Source organism: Eleutherodactylus coqui, chromosome 3, assembly GCF_035609145.1.
Source record: "Eleutherodactylus coqui strain aEleCoq1 chromosome 3, aEleCoq1.hap1, whole genome shotgun sequence".
In the NCBI taxonomy this organism is placed as follows: domain Eukaryota; kingdom Metazoa; phylum Chordata; class Amphibia; order Anura; family Eleutherodactylidae; genus Eleutherodactylus; species Eleutherodactylus coqui.
This window is the reverse complement of record NC_089839.1, coordinates 205,196,498-205,216,266: the sequence shown is the minus strand read 5'-3', so window position 1 is coordinate 205,216,266 and position 19,769 is coordinate 205,196,498. Positions and strand designations below refer to the sequence as shown.

The following is a 19,769-nucleotide window of genomic DNA, read 5'->3' as shown; positions in this document are numbered from 1 at the left end:
TGGCTGCCGTGCATCAATGGACCGTCAGGTTCAGCCGTAGACATACACTTGTGGTCTTCAGGACACTCTCTTTCCTCCCGCCCCGAGTACAGTGGATGTGATAGAGGTGGCGGCACAGATTCCCTAGGACTCCTATGGTCACTTCACACGTTGACTCATTTTCTCCATTACTGGTCCTCAGATCCTGAACAATCGTCTTCACCTGTAGTGACTTCTAGGGGTGTATTTACACAAACAATTTTCCCAAGTGACTTCCGTCCAATTGCGATATGGATTGAAATCACATAGGAAAATAATCAATTGATTTGAATGGGTTAATTTACAGAAGCATGCGTCCCATTTTTTTGGTGATTTGCCTATAATTGCCTATTAATTCCTATGGGAGTTAAAAAAAAACAAAAAACGCGTCGCGCATAAATGCGATTTCCATGTGAATGCAACACGCTCTATTTTATCTTTTGCAACATGCAATTTTTTTTCTTTTTGCCACACGCATGATATTTGCATTACGGCAACCCAATGCGTTTTTCCTCTTAAAACGCATTAAAATTGGAGGTTTACGAATGCAACATCCATCCGATTTTCTAGGATTGATATTGCACTCGCCTGTGTAAGACTGTCCTTAAAGGAGCCATGCACATCTACAGGGGCCCCTCTACCTGTCTGATGATGTCAGGCTTCCAGGCCCCTCCCTCATTGAAACTCCCTCTTATTCAAGCCCCGCCCCAGCCTATGTGGCCTCTCCTGATAACTCCAGTAGGCGATGCATCTAGGCTAGAGTCACGGATCTGAGCAGCTTCCTAATAAAACAGAGCTGCAGTGTAAAGCATGAGGAGCAATAAAGCAGCAACCTATGATGAGACAGGAAGTGGGTATGAGACTCCAGTAGCCGGAGTCACTGATCACAACTCAGCATTAATGAAGCAGTGCTGCAGTGTACAGCATAGAGGAAGCAGAACTGCAGTGTAGCCTATGATGAGAGAGGAGGTGGACATCTGGCTTTAGTATACAATACAGCTGGGCCGGGGTCTAAGGTTTCACACGGCCAATAATCTCGCACGGGATTTGTGCGTTGACACACAAATGGCGCACGAATATGAAAAAACACGCACAGATATAAAAAGTAAACGTTGCAATTCTCACAGGTGAAAACTGCATACTGCGGTGTGAACGAGGCCTAAAGAGGCGACTCCACCTGGCAACAGTTGGCAACAGCCGTCAGATCTTACGTTATTGGCAAAATCGGGCGTCCGCTGCTGGGCGGAGATTCCAATGCAAGTATTGGTTTTTTTGTGTGGAAATGCAGCCTAATGAAGAGGAGCTGCAGTGTAAAGCAAGCACGAAGGACAGCAATGCAGCAGCAGTCATGGATGAGAGGTGGTGAGGTCTTTTAGAATTAGGGTTCAGTGCTCAGGTTGTGGGAACATCACAGGTAAGCTTATGGGGTCCTAATAACTGCCCCCCCCCCTAAATCCTACTGCCAATTAGGGGCATTTGCAGGTGTAACCTTCAGCTCTTTGGGGCTTTTATGGACCTCTGTGCACTGAGATCCCGCAGGTTGTGTGAAGGGAGCGCCGAATCCGGAGCTCTACGAAAAAGAAAACCCTGAACAGATGCTATGGCGCCCGCAGAGCAGCAGCGCAGCTCAAGCCGGATTACACGTCACACACAGGTGTGAACTTCCCGTGCTCACCACATGGGGCGCCCGAGTACAGTTAGAAACGTCACCTTCTCTCCCGCAGTCTCCACCATCACCCAACCACAAGCCACCACCGCGGATCACGTGACCGTGAGAATGGATCTGTCAGCGAGCGACAGCGGTTCTAAGGGGTGGTGCTATGAAACGTGATTGACACACACTGCAGCCAATAGGAGACGGCTTAACGGCTGACGAAGAAAGCGTACGCTTCTGTGATTGGTGCATTTCTCTAGAGGGGTAGGGTCTGTGCGCCGAGTTGCCATGACAGCGAGGGCCCGAGCCGCCTCTTTCCCGGCTGGTCGCCATCTTGTTGTTGATTTGAACAGGTTCGGAGCGGGTGACAGGAGCCGGGTCTGGGAGGAGACACCCGCGGGCAGCCGCCCCCCACATCCCGACCGGGAGCAGAGCCTGGGGAGGCGGTGACAGGTGAGGAAATGTGCTGGGGGATAGAGGGAGCCGTGTGGGCTCTGCAGAGGTGCCAGGGGGCAAGAAGGAGGATGACGTGTAGAGGAGGGGCTAATGGCGTGGGCGTGTCGATGTGACCGCTTTCGGGAGGGACTTTTAAGATGGGGGGGAGCCTATGCAACGGGGAGGAGCTACTGAAAGCTGACTGTGTGGGAGTGGCTGTTAGTGAAGAGGGGCTTAGTGTGGGAGGAGCTAAAATGGGGACAGAAGGTGGGGCAAGGACTTGTGGGACTTGGGTATGTCAGGCTACCATGACTTATAATGGGGGAGTCAAGGTCCTTACAGCGAGGGCGACATCAGCATTATGGGAGCCTTCAGAGGGCCGACTAATTCTATAGTAAGGGGGGATACGCAGTGACTGGGACCAGTGATTTCAATGGGTTCGTTCACATGAGCGTATTTTTGTCATACGATGTGCGATCATGTGGAAACGCGCGGCACGACCCATTTTGGTGCATATTACGTACAGCAGTAGGGCAGTGAAGTGAATGGGAGGGTGCAAATAGGCAGCGTATTTGTACAACCAAAATTCCCTTGCACCCATGTGAACGAGCCCTAATAGTGACCCCCCCCCCCAACGGTACTGGTGCATCTTGTCTCCACCAGAAATATGGGTGGGGACCTGCAGACTGACAGGTAGCGCCTCGTTAACGCCCCCCTCAGCTCCCGCATTCCCCCGTGACATGGCCTTGCCAGCTCACACATGTCTGCCCTTGCTTCCTCTCTGACTCCACGCTCATACCTCTCCTCCACTCCCGTTCCCCCTGTGGCCACTGCAGCCAGGCACGCTGTCACTCTTCTCCCCGCTCCGGTGCCACGCTCACTCCTCTGCTCCACTACTGTTCCCCCTGCGGCCGCTGCAGGCGGGCCCCGCTGTTACTCTCCACCCCTCTGTCGCGCTGCTCACTGCAGGGGACATGTGTGAGCTGGCAGGGCCATGTCATAGGGGGATGCAGGAGCTGAGGCTGTATACTCTGTCCTCCCCTGTGGCTCTCGCCAGCGGCTGCATACTCCGTTCTCTCCTGTCAGTGTCTCTGCACACAGCAGCAAGGACCCCAGTGAACACAGTTACAGCGGGGCCGCCTGCGTCGGTGGGAGGGACATGGACACTCAGAACGGGCAGTCCGGCTGCCAGATGTGTGACCTGGGCGAGGGGAATGGGCGGTGCATGTGGGTAGGTGTGTCTGCACCAGCCAATCCCCAGCTCTGGCCATCACCTAGGCGTACCCTCTAACTCAGGACTCCCAACCCATGTCTCCACGCATAGTTCTGGTGGGGACAAGATGCATCAGTACCCCCCAGCAGTAATAGTGACCCCCTCATAGAGGCCCCAGCAATGATGGTAAGACACCCCCCCCCCCCAATCCATAGAGGCCCCAGCAGTAAAAGTGCCCCCCCCCCAACATAGAGGCTCCAGCGGTGGTAGTGACCCCCATAGAGGCCCCAGCAGTGATACCCCGTTTTCCCCAAAATAAGGCCTGCCCTGAAAATAAGCTTTAGCCCGATTTTTCAGGATTTTCGCGGAGCCTTGAAATATAAGCCCTATCCCAAAAATAAGCCCTAGCTGCATTACATAAAAAAAAACTTGCTGGCAGGCTCGGTCCTGGTTCTCCAGCTGCTATCCAGAGCTCCGCTGTGCATCTTGCAGTCCTCGTTTACCCACAGAAGATCATTTCCTATTTACAGGATTCATAAGTCCCACCTCCAGGAAGCTTTGGCTCTGATTGGTTCTTGAGCGATGGCTGTGATTGGTTTATCAAGTGCTGCATTGATTGGCTGAGCTGTGGTCAAAGGACCAATCCCAGTCATCGCGTTGTGGAGGCGGGATTTATAAATTGACCAATAAATGTCGCGGCTCAGCGTGTCAGAGCTCTGGAGAGCAGCGGGAGGGACCTGGGCCGAGCCTGCTAGGTAAGTATAATTAGACACCCCCTGAAAATAAGACCTAGCGCCTCTTTTGGAGTGGAAATTAATATAAGACAGGGTCTTATTTTTGGGGAAAACACGGTAGTGACTCCCCCATAGAGGTCCCCAGCAGTGATGGTGATCCCCCCCCCATAGTAGTCCTAGGGATGCTGCCTGGCCAGAGGCCAATAGCAGAGTCCAACCTCTCCCCATATTAGCCTCTGGCTACTGTGAAAAGATGCCAACAGCGCTCACCTAAAGCCCCATGTTGGCTGAAGCGGTCACTTGCCCACCGAACCGTGGATGGATTCAGTATTCACAATCAAAGGCACTGATATAGAGAGATGTGTCCGGCAGCATCCAGGGAGAAAAATAACTTTATTCCTCCCACACCTGCTTGGTGTTTCGGCCCCTACGCCAGGAGCCTTTGTCAGGTTATTCCAAGATACAGACTAAACATGCTTAACCCTTTCCAATCCACTGTCTGACGTCTTCCTACAATCTGATTGAAGCTTGTACAGCTTCAATGTCAGAAGATGTCCGGCAGGGTATTCTTACTGGCTATTGCCAGCCACTCCGCTGTCGGAGCATCTCTGGCGCACACACACACTGGCTTTAGCCAGCAGATGGCACCGTTGTATAACAGCAAAAAGGGAAAGCTTTTTAGGACACCCTGAATCCAAAATTGGATTGGAAAGGGTTAAATATGTGATCTGTTCTGTGATCAATTAAGAGCTGACCAATAACCTTCCGCAGAGACAACATGATGTCAACTCACTACAGTAGAGCGGTTGGTGGTAGCGCCACATCACTCCGCTGTCCTCCCCCGACATCAGCGACTTCCACTGCAGCATCTCACCGTGGCTGCTGCACAATCGCACTAGTACTAAGTCGTCATCACTGTGTGGCTGTTTGTGCGAGTTCCCTCATCTCGCGTTATCTCCGGGGGGGCTTTCCAAGCAACTGGGAAGAATAAAGTTATTTTCACCTTGGATGCTGTCGGGCACATCTCTCTGTATTAGAGCCTCTGGCTGGTTGCATCCCTCTAGGCTTTGCACTCACACTGCCTGCAGGCCGATCTGCAACGGTCAGCGGTCACCAACTTTGCGCCGCGCCACCAAAACGGCGCTGTAGGCGGGTTGAGTATAATTCTTTTAAAGAGATTATCCAGGCAGCGCCTGCTGGGATACATCGCTGTCTGAGCAGAAGAGCAGCGCCTGCAGTTACAAGCTGGGGAAGGAGCCTCACTAGAACATATGTATAAAGACCGGTGGACGCGGCTCTGCATCTCAGTGATTGGTTGGGAGCATTTGCTGTGATGACATCAACAGAATGGCCTGCGGGTCATGTGCTGACACCACAGTGTGGACCCCAACATCACCATTCTGCGCAGTTCTTTATATTAGATATGAAATTTCCAACAAAGCTTAAAATTAATAATAAGGCTTCTACCCCAAATATTACAAAATCCACAGTATTTATACATCCTCATTCATGTACAATCCTGCTCAACCGCAAAGCTGCGCGTTTACTAAAATAGTGGGCGGTGCCGGATGGTATGGAAGAGAAACGAACACTACCTCAGCTATACGGTATTGGTGCAGTCACTGTGTACATACATTACTTATCCTGTACTGATCCTGAGTTACATCCCGTATTATACCCCAGAGCTGCACTCACTATTCTGCTGCTGGAGTCACTGTGTACATACATTACTTATCCTGTACTGATCCTGAGTTACATGCTGTATTATACTCCAGAGCTGCACTCACTATTCTGCTGGTGGAGTCACTGTGTACATACATTACTTATCCTGTACTGATCCGGAGTTACATCCTGTATTATACTCCAGAGCTGCACTCACTATTCTGCTGGTGGAGTCACTGTGTACATACATTACTTATCCTGTACTGATCCTGAGATACATGCTGTATTATACTCCAGAGCTGCACTCACTATTCTGCTGGTGGAGTCACTGTGTTCATACATTACTTATCCTGTACTGATCCGGAGTTACATCCTGTATTATACTCCAGAGCTGCACTCACTATTCTGCTGGTGGAGTCACTGTGTACATACATTACTTATCCTGTACTGATCCTGAGTTACATCCTGTATTATACCCCAGAGCTGCACTCACTATTCTGCTGGTGGAGTCACTGTGTACATACATTACTTATCCTGTACTGATCCTGAGTTACATCCTGTATTATACCCCAGAGCTGCACTCACTATTCTGCTGGTGGAGTCACTGTGTACATACATTACTTATCCTGTACTGATCGTCAGTTACATCCTGTATTATACTCCAGAGATGCACTCACTATTCTGCTGGTGGAGTCACATAGAAGATATTCTGCTTTGCTGTTGGAGGGTTATGGGAGTGATGCGGATGGAGTGTTTTGGATGGCGCTGAGAACCTGTAGGTGGGTGGCTAGGGTCATCACTTTTTGGGGGCTACCCTCTCCCACATCTGTAACCTTTAATAGAGGACCATTAAAGAACAATAGGACTCTGGGTGCCCACGGTGGGGGATGATGGGACCTTCTGAGTTGTCCGGAAGCATCACCTCTGTACACCTGTAGGAGGGGACCTGTGATTGCAGGGGACAGCGGGGGGAGGTGGCTGTGTGAGTTTTGCGCTGTTGATGCCCGTGTACGCTGCGGTGACAACAGGATTGGCCGTTCCTTGCATCTGTAACTTGTCTCCCACTCTTAATAATTCAGCGGCGTCGCTTTCCGCCTCAGGTTCCTTTTTCCAACCGATTCTTCACCTGCCGTCTTTTTTAACCCTTTGAAGGCGCAATGCTCCTCAGCGCGATATGTATATAAAATTCTGCCTGGCCGTTTCCAGATGTATCTGCTCAGATGGCGTCTTGCTCTACATCCCATGGTTACATCCGGGACTCGGAGGGGACCCGGTACGGAGCTGTCATTAGTCGCACTGAGTCATTCTTCAGTTAGTCCGGCTGCCATTTGTGCTAGACAGAATATCGTACTTGACCGCGCTTTTCTTTGCAGGACGTAAAGCAAATTGCGGTCTGAACAGAACCTTCCTTGGAAAGTTGAGTGCTAGTCAATATGGCCGTCAGCGCAGGTCTCACAAGGCCACCATTCAGCTGTCAGACTGCGGGTTGTGCCATCCTTTCCAGGGCCAGTGGTGAAGGGGGTCATGATGTTTGAGGGAGGTAAGTGGCGCTATGGGGGCTCTTGCCTATATCCTTGGGGCTATTATTGGCCATGACATGTTCTCTGCTCACCACTGATGCATACATTGGGGTCACATGGGCAGAGTTGCAGCATTGCCGATGCCGTCTGCTGACTTTCGCTGTTGGTATATTGACAGTTGAATGTGGGGTCATACGTGACCCCACAAAAGATCTTCAGATTCCTAGAAGCATTGGCTATGATGAAGCCTGGCTCTGCTCACCCTAGAGGTCTCTGGGCTGCACATACCCCGCGACACAGAAAATCGGGTGTGTAGAAAGCCGGGTACATGCAGGTTATTGCTGGAGGTGGGGTTCCTGTATGGCCCTCCATTGCCTGGTCACATGATCCGGGTGTCACTGGGGTCAGCGCTGTGGTACAGAACCCGATCCCCTCGGAGGTTCACTGCTGGACATTTAATCTGTCATGTGATTGTGAAGTGAGATATATCCAAGAGCTGCCGCATCACAATCACACAATGACTCCCATGGTGAAGGACGCAGCGACTGCTGGTGGGCTCTGCAGTCTGAGGGTTGGCGTTCCCCCTGTAGTCCTGGGTAGCAGAACTACAAGTCGCAGCATGGATTGCACCTCTGCTCTTACCTTCATTTCATACCTGTTTTTTTTTTTTTTCTTCAGATCCGAGGAGCAATTCAGGGGTGAAGGAGCTGCCACCGCCTCTGCCCTTCTTTCCTTCGCTGCCCGGCCCCTGCGCCACTCTCCATGCCCCGGCCGAGCATCGGGCGTCGAACGCAATGTGTGTTTGTCAAACCATGGAAGTGGGGAAGTACGTCCAGAGCGCAGTGTGCGACAGGGGCCGGGGGGTCCTGCTGGAGCCATTCATCCATCAGGTGGGGGGCCACAGCAGTATGATGCGCTACGATGACCACACTGTGTGCAAACCCCTCATCGCCCGGGAGCAGCGTATTTACGAGTCCCTTCCCCCGGAGATGAAGGAATTCACCCCAGAATATAAAGGTGAGACCCTGACACTTGTACAGTCTGCGGAGCTGACAATCTAATCCCTCTCAGATGTGTAATAATTTATACGGGGCTACTGGCACCAATGATCAGACATCAGTATAAAGCATAACACAGTGACTGCAAGCTGTCAGTGATACTGTGCACATGGAGAGTAAAGTCACCCCATTATCATACACAGCTGGGGGGTTCAGACATCTATGGCGCCACTTATCTCCTAGGCTTTAAAGCAGGGGTGTCAAACTCATTTTCATCGAGGGCCACATCAGGTGACCTTCAAAGGGCCGATTGTAAGACAGTATAGTAGGGGCTCGTTCACACAAGCGTATTTGCGTACGTAACATGCAGTGAATAGAAGCCATTGATTTCAGTGAGTTCATTCACATGATGTATATTTTCACACAGCATGACCTATTTTGTTACATACTACGCATCCCAATAGGCCATTGAAGTGAATGGGCCGCGCAAATACGTGGTGAATGCGCAGGAAACCTGTGTATTCACTGTATATTTGCGCACCATCTCAGTGAGCCCATCTGCGTTCTTTTCTGCGTGCCCAAATATGCAGGCATAAGCGATTTTCGATTGCGCAAATATGCAGCGTATTTGTGCGACCGAAATACAATTACGCCCGTGTGAACGAGCCCTAATAGTGACCCCTATAGTGGTCGCAGTAGTAATAGTGACCCCTATAGTGGTCGCAGTAGTAATAGTGACTCCTATAGTGGTCGCAGTAGTAATAGTGACCCCTATAGTGGTTGCAGTAGTAATAGTGACCCCTATAGTGGTCGCAGTAGTCATAGTGACTCTCATAGTGGCCCCAGTAAAAATATTAACCCCCACAGTGGCCCCATTAGTAATAGCAAGCCCCACAGTGGCCCCAGTAGTAATAGCGAGTCCCACAGTGGCCCCAGTAGTAACAGGGTACCCTACAGTGGCCCCAGTAGTAATTGTAACCCCCACAGCAATATATACCCCCTCACTAGTAATAACCCCTTAGCCACATCATCCCCAGCAGCAGTAATATTAATTAACCCCCCCCCAGCAGCAGTAATATTAATTAACCCCCCCCAGCAGCAGTAATATTAACCCCCTTTCCAGCAGCAGTAATATTAATTAACCTCCCCCCCAGCAGCAGTAATATTAACCCCTTTCAGCACCAATATTAACCTCCCACCCACCCCACCCCCCACCCCCCTGCAGCAGTAATATTAACCCTCCCCCAACCCTTATACTTACCTGCTCCCTGCAGTCAGCGCTGCTCTCCTTCTGCTCGCGCTGATCCCGGCTACACACTGACTGCAGTGTGTGCGCCCGGTACGTTTCCTCCCTGAGTCCTCTCCTGCGGAACTGAACTGAACAGGGGACTCAGGGGAGGATTATCCTGGTTGCACACTGACGTCAGTGTGCGCCGCCGGGAACAGTGGTAATAGCGCGATTACCAGCGGGGAGCTGCAACACCCCAGCTGGTAATCGCTTCAGTGATGAGCGGCGTCGGCACGCCGCGGGCCACATAACACGAGGCAGCGGGCTGGATTCGGCCTGCGGGCCTTGTGTTTGACACGTGCTTTAAAGCATAGGGTTAATATCGGTTTTGTACCTCACACTTCTGCATTGTGTTTTCTCCCTTGCAGGTGTGGTGTCCGTCTGCTTTGAAGGTGACAGCGATGGTTACATCAATCTTGTCGCTTACCCCTACATTGAAAGTGAGGCAGCCGATCATGAAGAGTTTCCTGAGAGGGACCATCCAAGACGCAAGCACTCCCGCCGCAGCCTACACCGCACTAACAGCACCGACCACAAAGACGAGCGTCCGTCTCTTACTGGAGAGAACTCAGAGAGGTGACTGTGTGACCGTAGCGTGGGGCTCTGCGCACATTAGACTGTCAGTGGGCCCCGTATGGTCTGTAGACTGCGCAGCACACAGACGGAATGAGGGCGTGGGGCAGGATGTGTTCAGAGGACAAGGTCTGTTATAGTGATTATCTCCAGTCCTATATTTGTGCGTCTCCTGAAGCGCACCTGCACTCAGAGTTTATCTCAACCTGAACTTATAGGGGCGCTAACTTTTCAGACAACTTCAGCTCCTCTACTAGTTTGTATACTTTTGGCTTCTCTGCAAACCACTCTCTGTTGTTTGTTCCTAAGGAAGCTCTGTACCTATGACACAGGGGCGTTTCCATAGTAACGGGGGGAGGGGGCAACTTTAAAGAAGGCTCATGTGCACTTACAGGCTGACAGATCTGCAGACTCTGTAGTAACGATCTCCACTCAGCGCTCAGCTCAGAGTCACGGAAGTGGGCTGTGCCAGTCTCTCCCTGCCCGCAGCATTCAGAGTGACCGCTCTTTCAATATATACAAAAGGGGAGAGAACTGTCAGTCTGCATGATGTAGGCGGGGAGAAGCTGGCACGGCCCACCTCCATGACTTAAAGCTCAGCTCAGAGTTAACCTTCATTAACCTGGTGACAGAACCCCTTTAATAACCATTTGGCCAGAATGTCTGATTGCCCTGGGAAAGATACTGCCTCCCCGCTGATTGGTCCAGAGACAGTGCAGTGCAGCATGGGGAGTAAGAGCAAGGAAGTCAGGACAGTGAACTCCTGGCAGAATGCTATGCTTGTTTTACACACCCCTTCGCTCATGGTGGATTGCAAAGGGGCATAAAATGGTGAAGACCAACTGAAAATCAGAACTTGCAGACATGAAATTAAATACAAACCAGGAAATAAGCAGTTAAGGAGAACCTGGTATATTTTAGAAAACTTGTTGAAAACTCAGGTATGCTTTAAGACAAATTCCAACCCTCATGCTTTACACTGCAGCTGTACACCAGCTGTTACCAGAGACTCCAGCTTCGCTGCATTTTCTAATCAAGTCTGGGGTAGTTTAGAAGGGAAAGCTCAATAAATAACCTGCATCGTACAGGGATTGTCTGTCCCTTTAGTCCTTATGGATGCCACAGGAGGGGAGTTCCCTACACAGTACCAGTCTATTAGAGTTGTCCTCGCAGGATGTACTAATAAACACAGTGTACCCATTCATTTTAATGAGCCAGCCCATGCCCCTATAATATTTCCTCTTTCTCTGATCGTCTGCTACGGGGGAGGGGGGGGGGGGGTAATAAGTGGTGCTGAGGTCAGTAGCGTTTTAGGACCTATGTCCCTACACCAAGGTTGCTTGAGGTGGATGTATTCTGATTAGTGACCTCCTCTTCTTCCTCCTTTTTCGCAGCGTCCCAGAGATGAAGAGTCCCAAGCTGGAGCTCCTGACGCAGTCGGATGTCCCCTTCCAGATGCTGGATGGTAACAGTGGGATGACCTCGGAGCGGATCAGCTACAACCCCTGGAGCCTGCGCTGTCATAAGCAGCAGCTGAACCGCATGCGCTCCGAGTCCAAGGAACGCAAGATGTACAGTATCCTTGTGTGGTCTCTGCTTGTAGGTAGTGGGGTCTGATGAGAGTATTCCTCCTCCTTTGTTGTCATGGCTTAACTCTGTATCCCAGAATTCCTCCTGCTGGAGAATGTTGTCCACCATTTCAAGCTCCCTTGTGTCCTGGATCTGAAGATGGGAACTCGGCAGCATGGGGACGATGCCTCCGAAGAGAAAGCGGCTCGGCAGATGAAGAAGTGCGAGCAGAGCACGTCAGCCACTCTGGGCGTGCGGGTGTGCGGCATGCAGGTATCGGCTGGGTGTTCCCATAACGCATGGGGGGCAGGTGGGTTACTGATGGCAGTGGTGCGAGTGTTGGGGGTTAATGTAGGGTGGATGATTGAAGCCATTGGACTGCAGAACACCAATAAGGATATATTAGTGAGCCCAGCGCTCCAATTCCATCCTGCTCCTGAGAGACAAAGTCCTAAATATCTACAGTCCTGGGTAGGGGCCCCTTATGTACACTGTATATTGGAGCTCCCTCTGCTGGTTGGGGCCACTCATTACCCATGACCCTTCACTCATCTGATTGATGTGTCTGTTTTGCTTCTTCTCCAGGTCTTCCAGATGAATACGGGGCACTACCTGTGCCTAAATAAATACTACGGCCGTGGCTTGAGCACTGAGGGTTTCCGACAAGCCTTGTACCAGTATCTCCACAATGGCGTCAATCTCCGCACGGACCTGTTTGAGGCGATCCTGAGTAAACTTAAACGCCTGATCTCCGTGCTGGAAATTCAGGCCTCATATCGCTACTACTCCAGCTCTCTGCTTATCATCTATGATGGAATAGACCGCACTGTAGCCCCGGAAATGCCTCCGAATGTGGACGTCCGCATGATAGACTTTGCCCACAGCACTTATAAAGGCTTCCGGGATGACCCCACAGTTCACGACGGGCCGGACAAGGGTTACGTGCTGGGTCTGCGCAACCTCATCAGTATCCTGGAGCTTATCCGAGACGAGAACCAGTAGTGGGCGAAGCGTCATCCTTTGTACTCTTCACCTCTGTCTTTTCCGCCCGTGGGAGGAGTCATGATAGGAATTGGCGCCACAGAGGATCCTCCCCCGTACATCATCTTCACATCTGTTTTTCATGGACATGTCGAGGGGGCAGGACTCCGCCGCAAAACCGTGACATTCATAATAGCAGAAACCAGTACATGTGCAGCTGAGCTGATGGCGGAAAAAGACTGCTGTCCTGGACCGGCGCGAAACTTACGCCATTCTTCCAGAATTCCAGCGAAGTGACATTACTGCATCATGGCCACGCTTCTTCTTCACTAGATTATTTTGTGTTTCCCTGGAGCCGGCGCTGTTGGAGCGGACTGACAGACTCCTGATCTCTGTATGGTCCCGTCCGTGGCCCCATTCCACGTAAATGTATATATTTCTATATAGATATCCTCCTATAGAGACCCGTATATAGAGACCCGTATATATCAGATGAAACCTATATATCAGAGCTATATTATCCACGCTTGTTTGTGTGCAGTGGCGTCTACCCCGCTCTGGAGCGACAGGGGTTAAATGTTGGTTATTTCTTCTTTCCGCAGACACACGGAGCGTCTGTGATGTCGTTTACAATGGAGTCGGGTTACACGGATGGCGGCCGGGGAAATCGGACAAAACAATGTAGCATGCACATAAGAGACGCACATTTTGTATCTGTTTTGTGTCCTAACAGCTTTACTTTGGTTTTTGTTACTTTGTATCATTTCTCACACTGCAGGTTTGTTACAAGTTTATGCATCTGAAAGCCAAAATACGCATTGGCGCCGCACGCCGTCAACATGGCTGCTGGTGATGCTGAGTCTCAGGATGATCTGCGCTTATTTCCGGTGCGGCTGAAGCTGCTGCTTTGTGTTCTCTTTACGCTGAATTTCCCTTTATTGCAGCAGTCTCCACAGCCCGGGGCCATCATGTGGGCAGAAGAGTAAATGGTGGCAGCGCTGCCGCTTTCTGCCTGCACCATGGCCGTCTCCAAAGCCTGGGCTGTATTAATGACTGTGTCAGTTGCAGGATGTTCTTCCTAAGGAAGACTGAAGCTAAAGGAGAAGGAGCTGCAACCCTGCCGGCCGCCACCATGATACCCTCCCTCAGCGCAGGGTCCGTTACGCTGGGACTGGTTTTCCTGTGGAAAATTGTTCCCCTTGTAGAAAAACTAAAAGATCAATATGTAGAAAATACCTGACCCCTTACCGTATGGTCAGCCGTGCCCCCGATCCTAGAAATACCCGACCTTGCATCGTATGGTCAGCTGTGCCCCCCGGTCCTAGAAATACCCGACCATTCGCCGTATAGTCAGCCGTGCCCACTATCCTAGAGGTATCTTAACTGCTCACCATATGATCAGCTGTAGCCCCCTTCTTTTAGGTAGCTCACCACTCACCATATGATCAACCGTGCTCCTGATCCTTGAAATACTTGACCACTCGCGATATGGTCATCCATGCCCACGATCCTAGAAATACCCGACTACTCGCCGTATGGTCAGCTGTGCCCTTTATCCTAGAAATACCCAACCGCTTGTCATATGACCAGCTGTGCCCCGATCTTGGAGATACCAGACTGCGTCCCATTTGATCAGCCGCACCCCACCTTCTCCAGAGGTACCTCTCCACTCGCCGTATGATCAGCCATGTCCCACCCTCCCCCAGAAGTACCACTCGCCGTATGATCAGTCAAACCCCCGATCTTAAAGATAACTAATCACTTGCCATAGGAGCAAACGGTACCAAATGCAAATTATGCCCCTGAACCTAGAGATACCTAACCGCTCACCATTTCCGTCACGCACCCGATCGTAGAGGTATACGACCACTCGCCATATGATCAGCCATGCTCCCCTCCCCCGATCCTAGAGGTGGCTACGGCCAGTTCTCTGGGAGTCGCTCAATTTACTGAGCCGCCACCATCCGCTGGAGGTTCTCAGTGTAGCTTAGTATATTCCTGGGGTATTGCACTGTATTACCGGGGATATTTGTGGTGTATTCCTGCATATTCCCGGGGTATTTGTTGCATATGTCTGGGGGTATCGCGCTGTATTTCTTCAGGTGTCGCGGTGCTTCTAGGGTGTTTGCAATCAATGCATTCCTGGGGTATTTGTGGTATAGTTCTTGGGGCGTCTTGGCGTATTCCCTGGGGTGTTTGTGACGTATTTCTGCGACTGTTGTGATATGTACCTGGGGTATCTGTAGCATATTCTTGGGGGTGTCACAACGTAAATACCTGTGGTATTTACACCATTTTTCTCAGAGTGTGGCGATGTATTCCTGGGGGACTCGTGCAGTTAATGGCGGCTCCGGGATGCACTTATTTATTCGTAGTTTAGCTGTAGAGATGTGTTCAGCGTCTCCACGGAACGTGCCGGCGAATGATCCGCAATCCGTGCTGCAGCCTCATCGGGTGAAGGGGCAGTCCAGCGTCTGCAGGGTACCTACTATTATATAATGAGACCCCCTCTCCCCCCATGTTTATGCGGACCGCTCATGGCCCGACCATATTTTGTTTTCAGTCCATAACGGAGGGGATAACCTTGTTTCTGCTATTTCTAAAATGGCAGCGAGGCGTTCAGATGTAAGAGCTGATATTTTGCCTATTGAGGGTCACATCATTTCACCCGCTAAATCTCCATATATTGAGGAACCGTGAAATACACTCTGCTCACCCCCAGAGCTGCAGGCACAGTTCTGGCCAGATGATTGGGTTGAGGGAGTTGTATCCCTATACATAATAATGCAGAGAAAAAATCTCCTCCCAGAATGCAGTGCAGATAACTATAGAGCATTATGGGATATTCGCTAAACTCGTCACTTTGCAGAATTGTGGATGCAGCTTTAGATGTGAATGGAGTATAAGGCTTGATATAACTCAGGATTAGTACAGCGGAGAGTACTGAGCTTTTCTCAGAGGGAATGGAGATTACATTTGGGGGTCAGTGGAGACGGAGCAGCTCTTTACTGCTCTTCCCATCACTGACCTGCGCGGCAGGAGGGGTCTACAATACCGGTAGGTTAGCGGCAGCCTTTTTACCATAAGGAGCCTCCTGTACGGCTCCCGGGAGCAGCCAATGAGCTCTACCCCATACAAGCTGCAGCCTCTACTGGAAGCCATAACACGGCTGTGACGTGATGCCGTGGTCCTTTAAGTTCAGCTTTAATGCATGTACCTCGGGGTAGGGCTCCTCCACTTCACCATGCCAGAGGGTGGCCATAATTCCATACAGGGGAGGAGTAACCTACTCCGGGGAACGCAAGTTGTAGAGGGGTAAATGTGGCCTTGCCTCCTTCAATGGCGAGTTGTATTTTTCTGGTGGTGACCTCTCGTCATAGGTCAAGTGTTGGGATGCGGGGCCACCGGCGCCGGGGCCCTGAGTGATCCTCAGACTTGTGTCATCGCTTTATGTTGCACTTGTTTTTTTAAATAAACAATCAATCACTGAACTCCGAGATTATTTAATCCGACCACGGCTGTGACTCCACCAGCAGAATAGTGAGTGCAGCTCTGAAGTATAATGCAGGATGTAACTCAGGATCAGTACAGGATAAGTAATGTATGTACACAGTGACTCCACCAGCACAATAGTGAGTACAGCTCTGGAGTATAATACAGGATGTAACTCAGGATCAGTACAGGATAAGTAATGTATGTATACAGTGACTCCACCAGCAGAATAGGGAGTGTAGCTCTGGAGTATAATACAGGATGTAACTCAGGAGCAGTACAGGATAAGTAATGTATGTACACAGTGACTCCACCAGCAGAATAGTGAGTGCTGCTCTGGAATATAATACAGGATGTAACTCAGGATCAGTACAAGATAAGTAATGTATGTACACAGTGACTCCACCAGCAGAATAGTGAGTGCAGCTCTGGAGTATAATACTGGATGTAACTCTATAATAATGGATCGGCTTATACCTCTTACATTTCGCGCATTTCACTTCTCTCTTCCTCCGTTTTTGTCCTGATAAGGTGATTTATGATGTTGACTGCACTGTGCCCAGTAATAAATAACCAGTGTGTAAGTCCAGTGATGTCAATCAGTATGGTTGACAGGTTGCCCGATCGTGGAAGGGATCAGGAAATGGAACCTGTGTTATATGTTCTGTCAAAAGCTCACAGGGATCCTGGGAATGATTGTTCTTCAGGCACCTTATAATTTCTATACTGAAGCCGCTCCGCAATAAGGTGTGCTGTAAAGGTTAAAAGAGAAGCGCAATCTTTGCACCCTTCACGGATTGTCAAGAATTCGGCTTTTAGCTCAGAGATCTGCACAGCCGGCTCCTGGCCAGATAACTCTTGGATCCCCGCAGTGAGGACCCCTGCTGTCTATGTTGATTTTTCAGCCCTGGGTTTGACATCACTATGAAACATTCTGAAAATCTGTAATAGACCAGCGGCTTCAGTGCCTGATATTTTCAAGATCTTTGCTTTCTGTCATAGAATGGCAGCTTCAGTTGTTTTCTGCCAATGACTGGAGAAATGTTGAGGTTGTCTGCTGGTCACATGACTAGGTCGGATTAATATTCTAGTGAGCGCTAAATATGATTTATTTTCTGAAACTGGAACTTCCTTATTATCCATAAAATTTGTCCGCTTATCGTCCGGCCAGAGATGCATTGGGGCGCAGGAAGAGACGGAGGAACGGGCATCAGGATGGGGGATAAACATGATGCTAAGACTGGTTTCACATCTGAAGTCGGAGGTACCATCGCCGAGTCGCCTCAAAATGACGGAAGAAAAAATGTTGCATGCAGGGCTTTATCTTCCGTCCGAAAGCTGGACAGCTGGCCGGGAACCGAATGGACCCCCTTACAGTTAAGGGGTCCCTTCAGCGCTGTTTGATTCCGTCCTGAAATGGAGCAATTCGGCCGCAGGGATTCCCCTTTCTTGTTTCCCGAACTGAGCAAGAAAGCGGATCCCCGCGTGTAGGTGTGAAACAAAGCCCAAATGTGCGATTTTTGTACGATGCGTTTTTAACGTTGGAAAGTCCCATTGACATCCGCATTTAAAAATGCAGCGTTACCGCAGTGTAAAAAAAAACTACTGGGCAGGACCCCTTAGTCTGCAGTCACACCGTTTTGTGCTTTGTAAAAAAAACGCTATTTATTTAGTTTTTTCTTAGCAATTTTTGGTTGCTTTTTTTTTCTATGGCCATTTTTGTCATGCGTTTTTGTTCATATCTTACAGAGAAGCCTTTCCAAAAGCAGGAAAAATAACAGCAAACACAGAACGTGCTGCGATTGTAGAAAACAGCTACCAGAAAAATGCCACATGTTAAACCATGTGCCCCGTGGCAAAACTCAGAAAATATAAATATGTACAGTGGAGACTACACATCAGATACAACGTTCATAACTCTTCTCTCTAGCATACCTCTAAATCAGAGGTTCCCAAACTTTTTTCCCCCTGTAGACCACTTGCAGCTTTTTTTTTTTTTTTTTTTTTTTTAAGGCCGGCTGCACACGACCGGGTCAGATTCCACATGCTTGAGCCCTCAGTGGAACCCGACTCAGCGCCCATCCGGCATCTGTGTGCACCTGTCATTTCATCTTTTCTGTACTGTGGAGGGTGCGCACGGCTCGCCGGTGGACACGCTCAGTGCAGTATTTGGGACGAAACAAATCAGAACCCAATAAAATTGTTACAAAAAATTACTGCACAAATAAAGCTGTTAATGGGAGGGACGAGTCGGGGCGCTGATGGCAATTGTTCAATATTTGGACTCAAATGAGTGGGTATGTACGATGCACAGTAGACACTTTACAGGTAATTAGCTAGTGCGCAGGTCTGTTTTGTCTATCGCCAGAGCCCAGAAAGTTTTATGAAATATCAAAGAGGTCATTTCTAGGTCTATTATAAGTATTCTGTATACAATCTGTATAAGGTGTATTATGTCATTTATACAACAACTCAATGTTGATGCTGACCTGCCTAAATGGAGTCCACTCATGTAGACCCCCATTTACATCTCGTGCGCCCCCCCAAAATTTCTTGCTGACATGGACCCCCCGCAAGTCATTATGGACGACCCCTGCAGGTCCATATAGACCACTTTGGGATCCTCTACTTTAAATAATACATTTACCATATAACTGTCAGGTACCAACTCTACACAGTGATAGTGATTACAGTGCAGCTACCTCCAGTGATCACAGGTGGAGTTACTTCTGCTAGGAGTACAGTATGCACTAAAGCGGTTTTCTCTTTTATGGAAAATAAGGTGCTGACCATCCACGTTTGGCCACTGTATATAAATTGGTCTAATAATGTAATTTGCAGAAAATAACATTTGTGAACTCTTTTGATCAAGAAAATCGTTGAAACAACGGAATTTTAACCCAATTCTTCTTTATTGATTTAATTTGAAACAACCAATATTGACGTGTTTCGGGGGGACAGCCCCTTCCTCAGTAATGGCTGGATGCAGTGCGGAGGATGTTAGGAATGGAGTTCTTGCTGCACCATGGAAAGAAGAATGATGGACTAACCATTTTCTTGGTCTGAAGAGTTGCGCCTTGAGTCCAAGAATTTTATTTTTGCAGGTTATATGTTCTCACATAGCCGACGTCTGTTTTTGCTTTTTTCTCTAAATGAGCCAAAACTGATATGAAAACTTCTAGCCAGGACTTATCTTTGCACACTCTGCACTGCGCAGTGCCCCACATGTTGCCGTTACCCCCCAATGAATCGCTGTAGCCTCTCATTAAACTAGTGTTCCCCTCGGTGGCCCCCATTTAGTAATAGCGCTCCCCTCTATGGCCCCCATTTAGTAATAGCGCTCCCCTCTGTGGCCCCCATTTAGTAATAGTGCTCCCCTCTCTGCTCCCTGTTTAGGATTACTGCTCTCCTGCACCTGCAGTAATCTACTCGCTGGCAGGGCCTTATCTGCAGACTGATCGCTCACTCTCTACAAAGCATAAGCTTTAAAGCTGACTCTTCCCCGGGACCCTAACACTTTACTTGGAGCAAGCTGGGGGCGGAGTCAGCTTTACCATTTATACCCAGCAGAGAGCGCTCGGTCAGCGCACAGAGTGGTAGTAAAAAGTAAGTAGTAAAGAGATTACTGCAGG

The 19,769-nt window shown here is 49.6% G+C and overlaps 1 protein-coding gene across 4 annotated transcripts; it reads left to right on the top strand.

Moving 5' to 3' along the window:
- Positions 1–1,973: 1,973 nt before the first annotated feature.
- On the top strand, positions 1,974–16,136 carry IP6K1 (inositol hexakisphosphate kinase 1). Of its 4 annotated transcripts, none has more exons than XR_010791235.1 (8): positions 1,987–2,125; positions 7,090–7,256; positions 7,915–8,253; positions 9,891–10,098; positions 11,490–11,671; positions 11,762–11,937; positions 12,250–13,068; positions 13,248–16,136. XR_010791235.1 is itself a non-coding variant. In XM_066596851.1 (7 exons), the coding sequence occupies exons 2-7, from the start codon at positions 7,241–7,243 to the stop codon at positions 12,664–12,666; spliced, it is 1,338 nt and encodes a 445-aa protein (XP_066452948.1). In that variant the 5' UTR covers positions 1,987–2,125; positions 7,090–7,240; the 3' UTR covers positions 12,667–16,136. The 4 variants fall into 4 exon arrangements, 2 of the variants coding, with proteins under 2 accessions (XP_066452949.1, XP_066452948.1); XR_010791234.1 differs by having other exon boundaries at positions 12,250–13,074; XM_066596851.1 differs by having other exon boundaries at positions 12,250–16,136.
- Positions 16,137–19,769: the final 3,633 nt, after the last annotated feature.